At 39.8% G+C, this 11081-nt stretch overlaps 1 protein-coding gene across 1 annotated transcript in view; it reads right to left on the bottom strand.

Annotated features, from left to right (window-relative positions):
• Nucleotides 1–11081, bottom strand: part of calcr (calcitonin receptor) — a 123833-nt gene that overhangs the window by 25363 nt on the left and 87389 nt on the right. Inside the window, exon 10 of the mRNA XM_063185953.1 lies at nt 9853–9979. Within this exon, the coding sequence (XP_063042023.1) occupies nt 9853–9979 (127 nt within the window). The remainder of the gene's footprint in view (nt 1–9852; nt 9980–11081) is intronic.

The raw sequence follows: 11081 nt of genomic DNA, 5'->3' as shown, positions 1-11081 counted from the left end.
TTCATATTTCCGAGTCACATGTTATTAAGATGGTTCCTTTGATTTTACATTATAATTATGGCATATAGTACAAGTCTGGTGATTTCAACACAACGATTTGAATTCACACCTGCTTTTACTGTGACATGTTTTCACAACCTGCTTTTATAGTGACATGTTTTCAGCCTCATTGCATTTATAGCTTACATTTGTGCATATTGTATATGTACATGTATTTGTGTAGTGTACTTACATGTAAGCACGGTGACGATGCCTAAAGGCATTCTATTCTATTCTATTTCATATTTCCAAGTCACATGTTATTAAGAGGGTTCCTTTGATTTACATTGAGCCTTTATAATTATGACATACAGTTCAAGTCTGATGATTCCAATCCCAATTTGAATTCACACCTGCTTTTATTGTGACATGTTTTCAAAACCTGCTTTTATAGTGACATGTTTTCAGCCTCATTGCATTTGTAGCTTACATTTGTGCATATTGTATATGTACATGTACTTGTGTAATGTACTTACATGTAAGCACGGTGACGATGCCTGAAGGCATTCTATTCTATTTTATATTTCCAAGTCACATGTTATTAAGAGGGTTCCTTTGATTTACATTGAGCCTTTATAATTATGGCATACAGTACAAGTCTGGTGATTCCAATCCCAATTTGAATTCACACCTGCTTTTATTGTGACATGTTTTCAGACCTGCTTTTATAGTGACATGTTCTCAGCCTCATTGCATTTGTAGCTTATATTGTGCATATTGTACATGTACATGTACTTGTGTAATGTACTTACATGTAAGCACGGTGACGATGCCTGAAGGCATTCTATTCTATTTTATATTTCCAAGTCACATGTTATTAAGAGGGTTCCTTTGATTTACATTGAGCCTTTATAATTATGGCATACAGTACAAGTCTGATGATTCCAATCCCAATTTGAATTCACACCTGCTTTTATTGTGACATGTTTTCAGACCTGCTTTTATAGTGACATGTTCTCAGCTTCATTGCATTTGTAGCTTACATTTGTGCATATTTGTACATATACATGTACTTGTGTAATGTACTTACATGTAAGCACGGTGACGATGCCTGAAGGCATTCTATTCTATTCCAACCACGCACATTTCTTATGTGATCTGCCATAAAGCTGTATATGCTTCTCACGGCAGCCAAGATGGAGGTTGTTCCTTTACAGGTTTATCACGCGCCATTTACTTTTTTATGCCGCACACTCAAACGTCAATATGTGTTTTATCAGAGTGCTTTATAGACCCGTTGAAGTGCCAAGGTTTGTTTGCCTCATTTAAGTGGAGGCATATACTAAGTCTGTACATAAAAAAACAATACAAATTAAAAAAAAAAAAACCATGAGTGTTGTGATGGGACTTGACTTGAAGTCCCAGTGGCCTCTTATGCTGACGGAGCGTCATCTTTCAACTAGACAGCATGCTGTCTCATTCAAGCACTGTTCAGACAGAACAGGAAGGGGTCTTTTGTTACTCACAATGCCCACCGTGATGCTTCAGTCACACTCTACTCCCCACCTCTGTTATTAACCTTTCCATGCTGAGCTTCTGTTATAAGATGTTGTTATCCAAAATTAGGGCTGCACGATTATGGAAAAAAATCATAATCACGATTATTTTGGTCAAAATCGTAATCACGATTATTAATCACGATTATTGATTTTTTTGTGTAGATTTTCCTGAAAATTATAACAAGATGAAATATAACCTAGAATGAATTATATACGGGATGAGCAAAATAAAATGAATTGTAATAATTATGTAAAGGCAATAGCATGAAACTTACTGTAGGTGGACAGATTTCTGGCCATAAACACCAGCCTGTCAGTATGTTCTGGTTTCAAGGACGCTCTCAAAGGTAGGTCACTATTGCCACGATAAAATCACGATTGAAATCATGACTTCAATTTCACGATTTTGTCACGATTTCGATTATTTTCGATTAATTGTGCAGCCCTATCCAAAATGATAAATGACCACGTCTTAATCTGTTACATACGACCCTTGGTAATGTCATGGAAATGTTGCTATGACGTAGGCGAGAGTTTTCAGCAAACAGCAAGATGGATTGCCCAACGATCCCATCTGCACTGAAAAGGCTATAGGTTGTCGTGGCAACAATTCGAAACAATTAGCTCAATGGCAGCGGCGTCTTTTGATCTGGACACTGGCACTAGATAAAACAAAAAGCATGTCTGCAATGTAAAAATGAGTGGATGACACCGTGCTTAAAGCGGTATGCCACTATTTTGGGGCTTAATACAGTTAAAATCGTTGGCTGGGGTTTATAAAGGTGGTAAAGTGTCTTATTTTTCATGTGAAGCGTTGTCTTGCTTTAAGACAAGTTAAAAGAGGGAGTATGTCGCTAAGCTAGTGAAAGTCAATGCATCCATGTAGCATTGCTACATGCTACACGGATCCATTGACTTTCACTAGCTTAGCGACATGCTCCCTCTTTTAACTTGTCTTAAAACAAGGCAACGGCTTACATGAAAAATAAGACACTTTACCACCTATATAAACCCTGGCCAACGATTTAAACTGTATTAACCCCCAAAATAGTGGCATACCCCTTTAAACGGTCAGTGCCCAACCCAACCCCCCACCCCCAAACCCTTCGCCTGTTACAGCAACAAAAAACACACAATTGTTCTGGACACTCCAGATCCGAGTGGTATTAGATCAATGAAACATGACATTTCCACAACACATAGAGGTGTGGATGACACAGTTAGTCTAAAGCAGTGGTTCTCAAACTTATTCCAACATTCCCCCCCAATCAACAGCATTACTTGCGGACACTGACTTCACGATCGCTGCGCAGAATCAAAGGTAAGGTGACAGGTAAGATAAAACAAATAGGGACTGCAGTGGAATGCAGATGTGTGTTCATTTTCTATGCCATTCAAATTCATGACAATTAATAATATAATGTTGGTGAGGGCTTTAACTTTATTGACTTATTGGTGAGACAAGAAATAATTTCCTTGGGGGAAAACAAAAAACAAAATCAGATGTCACACCCCCCCCCTCCTCGCCCTCTCACGCTGCAGTAAGTGCCGTCCAAATGGTTCCACGGTAACAAGACACAACAATTAATTTCCTTCTTGGCTAAGCCTGATGGGCTCCCTCAACACATTGGGACGTGCCATTAGTCTGGATGAAGCAAGGCTAAAGCCTAATAGATGCTGTCATAACCAAAACAAATACTTGTGGGACACAAGAAGAGCACTGTGGTGGTCACTTATGCTGCTGAAAGAGGAATTCGCTTGCAATGGAAGTCCCTGAGGCCAGAAGGGCTTTCTAGAAGAGACTAGAGCAGGGGTGGGCAATTATTTCGGCCCCAGGGCCGCATTGGGTTTAGAATACTGACCGAAGGGCCGGATGCCACATAAAATTTGCCCGTGTCAATAATAAAACTGTGTACGCTAACGTAACTTGGCAGCAATGATATTCCTGCACATTGTAATTAAATGTATTTTAGATGAAGCCTGTCTTTGTTTAATCTTACATTCATAAGACTCTTGTTTTAGGTAACATTTAAGAATGTTGAGTAACAGTTTGAATTTGGATTTAAAAGTTGTATTTCTTGTAAAGGCTCTGGGGGCCACATGAAATGGCTCAGGGGGCCACATGTGGCGAGTTTGCCCAGGTCTGGACTAGAGGGTTCAGTCAGCTTGGAATAAGTGGGAAGCCTCCTAATTGAACTCCCTATTGCTTTGCTTCATTGCTGGAGGAATTAATTTCTGTCTAATAATTATTAAAAAAAACGTTCACTCATTTTATTCTATTTAACCATAACTTTATGAATAGAGGTAAGAAGAAGAGGTAAAGGCTGCCCCCGTGCACGGGTGAGGTATAAATGCAATTTCGTTGTGTGCAGTGTGCAGTGAACACTTGTGTGCTGTGGAGTGCTGTGTCAAAATGACAATGGGAGTTGGAGTTTCCCAGTTGGGCTTTCGCTTTCGGAGTTTCCCAGTTGGGCTTTCGTATAGAGATACCCAAATGAAGCCAAGGCTTAATTGGGTTTTTTGTTAAAGCTTAATTAAGGGTTAAGGCTATTAGAACATCGACAACTTACTTTGAGATAATTTGGCTTGGCTAGTCAAACCTCTATTTAGTAAGGCTAAGGAAATATGAAAATAATTAAGCCCCCAATCCTCAATCTTCCAAACATATTGGTCGTCTGTTTACTTACAACAGGAACAGCCAGATGACCATTGTTGTAAGTATTTCTATTTATGTCTGTCTACAGAACAATTTGGTAACACTTTTTAGGGATACATCTATTAGCATCTAATATATACAATGTTCCTGTATAAGTAACTTGTAAGGCATGTACAAGACATGTATTCGCAAATGTGTTGTTCATGCACAATAAGGGATTTATTACCAATTTAACTTTAGTAAGGACCTACAGTAGTAGGCCTTAGCATTTGCTTAGTACATGCCTTACGAGTTACTTATGCAGGCATTAACATTGTATGTATTAGTGCTTATAGATGTATCCCTAAAATAAGGCGTTACCAACAACAATTTTACTCAGCCCCAAGCCACATTTCCACAGCAAAATATGCAGCATTAATTCAACATGTGCAGAGTAATCTGGGACCAAATACTAGAAGATGTTGAATTGACTCTCTAAGTGTTGGATGAACACTACATTTTTTTACTGTGTCCTGAAAACAAAGCACAAAAATGCAACATCTATAAACACAATTGATTATACAAAAATGACCATAATTTATCTCCGCAACTTTATCTTAACAAGCAGCCTAGGCTAATATAATGGGAAACCAGCAATATGATGCAATTATTATTCACTGTGCCACAAAAATAAATAGGTTATCCCAAATATAGTATATAGATAGTTTCAGCTAGCATGGGTATTAGCTGGTGACAGACTACTCTTTTCTTTACAAATAATCTAGCGTTTCTAAGTATAAATCAGTGGACTTGACAAGCTTTACAGAAAGAACACGTTCTAACCAGCAGGACCTCAATCACACAAATGAGAAAGGGAATTAAAGAGGAGGGGGAGGGGCATTGGAAAGAAAATGGAAGAAAAATAGAAATTGAAAAGAAAGGGAAAAGGAAGACAGTCAGATGGAGAGAGAGAATGAGAATGAAAGAGGAGATAAGAGAGAAGGAGATAGAGAGAAGGAAGGAGAAAGAAAGAGAGACAACTAGGGGAGAGAGAGAGAGAGAGAGAGAGAGAGAGAGAGAGAGAGAGAGAGAGAGAGAGAGAGAGAGAGAGAGAGAGAGAGAGAGAGAGAGAGATACAGGGGAAAATGGAGAGAAAATGGAGGGGAAAAGAAAAGGAGAGCTAGAGTGCATAGATGGGTAGACCGAGCGAGGGCACTGCTCTATATAAATCTTTCCAAGCAAACTGGAACTGCGGAGACCGCTGGGAATGAAGGAAGCCTATGTGGTTCCTATACAACAACAACCGCAAATAACGCCCCTACATCACCCACACTACAGAGTACCAATTACTGCTTGACTTATCATCCAGTTTAGCTAACATTAAAAATTTAAACCAGCATGTGAACACTGTGTTTGTGTGTGTGAAAGAAAGAAAATGTCCCTTTCAGCCCTATCGCTCTGTGTGTGTGTGTGTGTGTGTGTGTGTGTGTGTGTGTGTGTGTGTGTGTGTGTGTGTGTGTGTGTGTGTGTGTGTGTGTGTGTGTGTGTGTGTGTGTGTGTGTGTGTGTGTGTGTGTACGTATGGTATGTGTGTGCACATGTATGCGTGTGCACACATGCATACTGTACATGTTAAATATTACATGGGGGTGCTGGTATGGGATTGCGTGTTCATATGTATCATAAATATTGTAGTGTAATTCAAAATTAACTGAATATAATGAGAGATCAGCTTACAATACAATTTTTTTTTCTGGGAATATATATTTGGTTCAAAATTGTATTTTAGCTAAAAATGTTATTCACACACACACACACACACACACACACACACACACACATACACACAATGCCAAGGGTCATTTCCGGTGTTTGTGCTGTGTGCTGAAACATCGTTGTCATTTCATTTTTTTCCCCCAGCCCAGCGGCCGTCGTGCCATTCCGTTCCGTTCCATTCCATTCCATTCCGTTCCATTCCATTCCATTCCGTCCAGTCTCACAGCACAGCAGCGGCGATGACAGGTTTAACAATTTAAGCAAAGACTGAGGTCCAACTCAGCAGCCAGAGGGGATTATGAGTGTGAGGTGAGAAACGTGACATTATCAGCATGAGAGGGAGGAAAAATATGACAGGTCATATCAAAATGGAGTTAAGGGAGGTGGAGTGGGGGGGAGAGGAGAACGGAACGTAAGGAAGGATGACTGTGGAGTGAGCATCAAAATGACAATCTAATTACTGCCAGATACGGCTCAAGCACACACATGCATGAGCACGAAACACACACACACACAAACACGCGGCACGCACACACAAATGCACAAAGACACATACACAGAGACTTTCACACAAAGGCGCGCACGCACACACACACACACACACACACACACACACACACACACACACACACACACACACACACACACACACACACACACACACACACACACACACACACACACACACACACACACACACACACACACACACACAGATAACGAGATATATGCCCTCGAATATTCGCTTCTCACCAAATATAGGCTACCTTCCTCATGCGCTTAGCTTTATATTCATTTATTCGGCACTCCTCTGCTGCGAAAATTTGAATAATTGTGTAAGAGGCTTCTAGTAAGCAAAAAATCTCCAAGTGCGCTCTCTTGCTGTGCACATATTAAAGCCGTTATATCAAAGTTTAGAGAATAGCCCCCCAGGCTACACTGTAGGCTGCGTTTTTCAGTGTTAATGCCAGGGTCAAATTGAACACTCCTTTAGCTGATCTAACTATCTAAGAGTTAAATTAACACTGCACAGTGTACAGTGTAGCCTGGGGGCTAAATGTGTCAGCTTCATGGGGGGATATGATCAGGAGTCCAAGTGTATAGAATGTTATTTCGTTAGCAGGGCTACACAGTACAAAAATAGTACTAATTCAACACTTAGACAGTAAATTTAGAGGGCATTTGGCCCAGAGTACTCTCTACGTGTTGAATTAACACCACATTTTTATTGTGTACTGAAGACAAGAGATGGAATTCTATCTTGGGAAGCATCAAGTACAAATTGAGGCAGTTAAACACACATTCCAATGTGACAGATTTATGCTGTCGGGTCAACTGTGAATCAAAAGATTTGGAAAAAAAAAAATCCACCCTCTAAACGTGGAATGAAATATGTGCCGCTGTCCTGGCGAAAACCCCTGGAAACTATAGTATACATCACCAGAGTTTATGGGTGCTGCATCGTGAATGGACGAGGTGCTGAAATCAGACAGGTAATGAGCACCAGCTGGAACCAGGGTCTACATAGGTAGCTGATTGGAACTGGAAAAAGTTGTGTGTAGAAATGTATAGGCCTACCAATGTATCTTCATATGCTGTACCACAAGAATACAGTGAAAGGTACACTGTGCAGGAAATGGTCAGAAAAGGTACTGCAACTATGCTGCTCATTGAAAATGTGTTGCCTATTGCCAAATTTGATCTTTTCATGAAAGTTTACTAATTAATTAATTAATTAATTAATATTTTGTAGTATGGCCCAAGTACAGTAATTTTTGCCGCTAAAAATGGCTGTTTCTGGAAATTCAAAATGGTGGACCATGCAGAAGATCCCCCTTTTCATGTATGAAAAATGTATTTTTTCCAGTCATAATGAATATTTAGAATTTGATGGTGGTGATAAGTATTCATGAAAAATTTAACATTATTGAATGGGTAGCATGAATTCTGGAAATGAACAACTAAAAATCTCACACAATGTCCCTTTAAGAGGTTTGCTAAAACTGCTCATTTCCTTGATTTTGACTGGCTGAAAGCTTTTGTAAATCAAAACACGTCAACATCAACACACCAGTAGTCCTCTTTTCCTTCCATGACAAAGCTCTAATTTTTGTGAGCATGGTCATTTCAAATAAGAGAAGTACTAAAAAAAACAAAAACAAACAAAACACTTCGACACAGAATAGCCACCACAAAACCATTACATTGGTAATGGTTTTCAGAGGAAAAAGAAAAGCAAATGTTGACTCTCAAAGTTATTAACTAAAAATGTTTTTTTAGCTGACATACCCACAGATTTTTGATGCTGCATTGATTAAAGAGTTCAACACAGTACAACGCATTATCAGCAAAGGCAGGATAGCGACAACCTGTCAAAAAGCCAGAAATGGACTATCGGAGTGCAATACAGTAGCTTCCAATTGGATTTTTTGGTGTTTGTAATTCCCTGGGGGATTACACAGGGGACAGTGCACGCCTTCGGGAGAAAGTGGTCAATAATACTGTTTCTCTTGTCTGCAGTGCTAACCCATTTGCGGCCGGTCGCTCAGTCAGCCTGATGCTCCTTCACCATCAGGGCTGAATTAACGTACAGGCTAGATATGGCTGCAGCCTAGGGGGCCCCCCACCAGTCAGGGGACCCCTGACCAGCCCAAAGTGAAAAATTCCAGAATTGAGACAAGATTCACTATAGACAAATTCATCTATTGTGTTGAGTACAGTTGGTAGACATGTTATTCATAATTCCTAACCTGTAATTATGACAAAGCCTTTGAAAATTTGCCGTGAAGTTTTCCCTCCAGTGGGGCCCCCACAGCAACCTGTAGCCTAGGGCCCCAAGGGCATCATAATCCGGCCCTGTTCACCGTGTCTGTCTGCGGTACACTAGAACAGATAAGGCCGAAGTGTCCTCTTCTTCCCTCTCTACCGCGCTACACAACTGAAAACAAGTTTGTATGTAATCCTGATTGATCTGCCGGCTGTCCATTGAGCTGCAGCATCAAAGGCTACCCAGTATCTCTGAGAAACCTGCACTAGACTTCCCTTTACTTTATTTCTGCCGCAACGTACAGTCTGAAGGCATGCGGAGAGTAGCTGAAGAGATTAAATGGAATAGTCAATTCCCTGTTGTGATGTATTTGTATAATTGTGATGAACTTCATTAGTCGTTCACCTTGGTTTGATTTTAGGACAGTAAGGAAACTAAGCACCCTCTCCCTTGTACTCTACGTCTGCTGCAACTTACAGATAAAAAAACACGAGGAGTTTAACTGAAGAGAACAGATGGAAAAGTCCATTTAATTTACAGAAATGTATTTGCATAATTGCAATGAAATGTATTAGTTATTCACCTTGGTTTAATGTTGCTGTACAGTACCCACAGACAACCTAAGCACCCTCGTCCTTGTACTCTAGTTCTGCTGCAATGTACAGACAAAAGCCTGAAGAGGATCACTGCAGAGATCAGATGAAAATATCTGTTTGTAATTACTGTAGATAATTATTATTATGATTATAACTATAATAAGGCCTATGCAATTGTGATATGCTTCATTGTCAGTTCACCTTCATTTTTTTTTTGCTGAATGGTAGCATTTAATTTGGAGGACGCTAACACATACTTTAAAAAACAATAGTTTCAAGATGTTCTTTAATACATAAAGACATACTTAAATAAACAATGTTTTTTTTCCCCCATTTGTTAAGCACTTTGAGTTACATGCCTTGTATGACACAGTGCTATACAAATACAATTATTATAAATTATTAATTAAAACATTGTCATTTCTAGAAATGGATAGGGAAGGTGTTGAAAACTCAGCGTTTACTTTTAGGAAGTGTCAATTCAAACTTTATAATTCGTATTATTGTTGCTGCTGTTGTTGTGGTTGTTGTTGTAACTCACTGGATTCTGCTCTACGACTGTGGGATTGTTGACCACGCAGACGAGATGGAGGAGGGTGCAGGTGGAGTTGAGCACGTAGGAGCTGAAGAGGTTCTTGTGCAGGGTGATCCTCTGACAACTCAGACTCCTGAGAAAGAGAGAGAGAGAGAGAGAGAGAGAGAGAGAGAGAGAGAGAGAGAGAGAGAGAGAGAGAGAGAGAGAGAGAAAGAGAGAGAGGTTTATTAGAGCGAATGCAAATGCGAACAGAGAGTGGGAAAGAGTGATTAAAATAGGGGAATAGTGAGAATGAGTTGAGAAAGAAAGACAGGAAGACAGTCAGAAATGAAGAGTTCAGATGCAAACATATAGTGTTGCAGTCGTGACAGGGTTGTATTGAGGGTATTTTGAGCACAACATTTGAAGAGTTCAGATGCAAATACCCCTAACTCCATTTCTGGAGACCTGCACTTCTATATTTTTAGAGAACCCTGTCGTTGGTGTGGTTTACATTCATGTACTTGATAATACATATAAATAGTTATATTCCATAAATAAAATAAATAAATAGGCCTATGCAATTTTGATAGCTTTGTATTAAATAAAAATGAATTAAGATTATTTTCTGAAAAGGCACTTTCAGGGGGGGTTTGCATCTGAACTCTTCAAATGCAGATGTAGGGAAGGCGAAAGAAAGGCAAAATAGTGAGGAAAAGAGAAAGACAGACAGGAATAAAGAATGACAGAGATACAAATGAACCAATAGAGAGATAGAGAGAGACAGAGACAGAGACAGAGACAGAGACAGAGACAGAGACAGAGACAGAGACAGACAGACAGACAGACAGACAGACAGATAGGCAGGCAGACAGTCATAGACAGCGAGACAGAGAAATGAAAGACAAGAGAGAACACGTGTTGCAGGAGAGACAGAAATAAAAGGTCACGTAGTTTCTACTTGACAGCACACGGTGCAATTGACTGCAAAGCAGACTGATTGACTACCTGACAGTCTACCAAAAGATCCTTTTCACCGCGGTGAGTGAGGGGAACAATATTTACCCAACTAATTAAAGAAAACATCAGCAGGATATAATATAAGTCTCTCGTTGCTCAGTGTGCGCACAACTGTTGCCCTTTCAAACCCATATTGATATGGCAGCGTGGTGCAAAAGAACAGAGCTCGCCGTAATTGAAAGCATATCCTTGGAGACAGACAGACGACCCTGTTACTGCCCATAATCAAAATGCTT

Source organism: Engraulis encrasicolus, chromosome 20, assembly GCF_034702125.1.
Source record: "Engraulis encrasicolus isolate BLACKSEA-1 chromosome 20, IST_EnEncr_1.0, whole genome shotgun sequence".
NCBI classification, from domain to species: Eukaryota; Metazoa; Chordata; class Actinopteri; order Clupeiformes; family Engraulidae; genus Engraulis; species Engraulis encrasicolus.
This window is presented reverse-complemented; position numbering and strand designations above follow the sequence as displayed.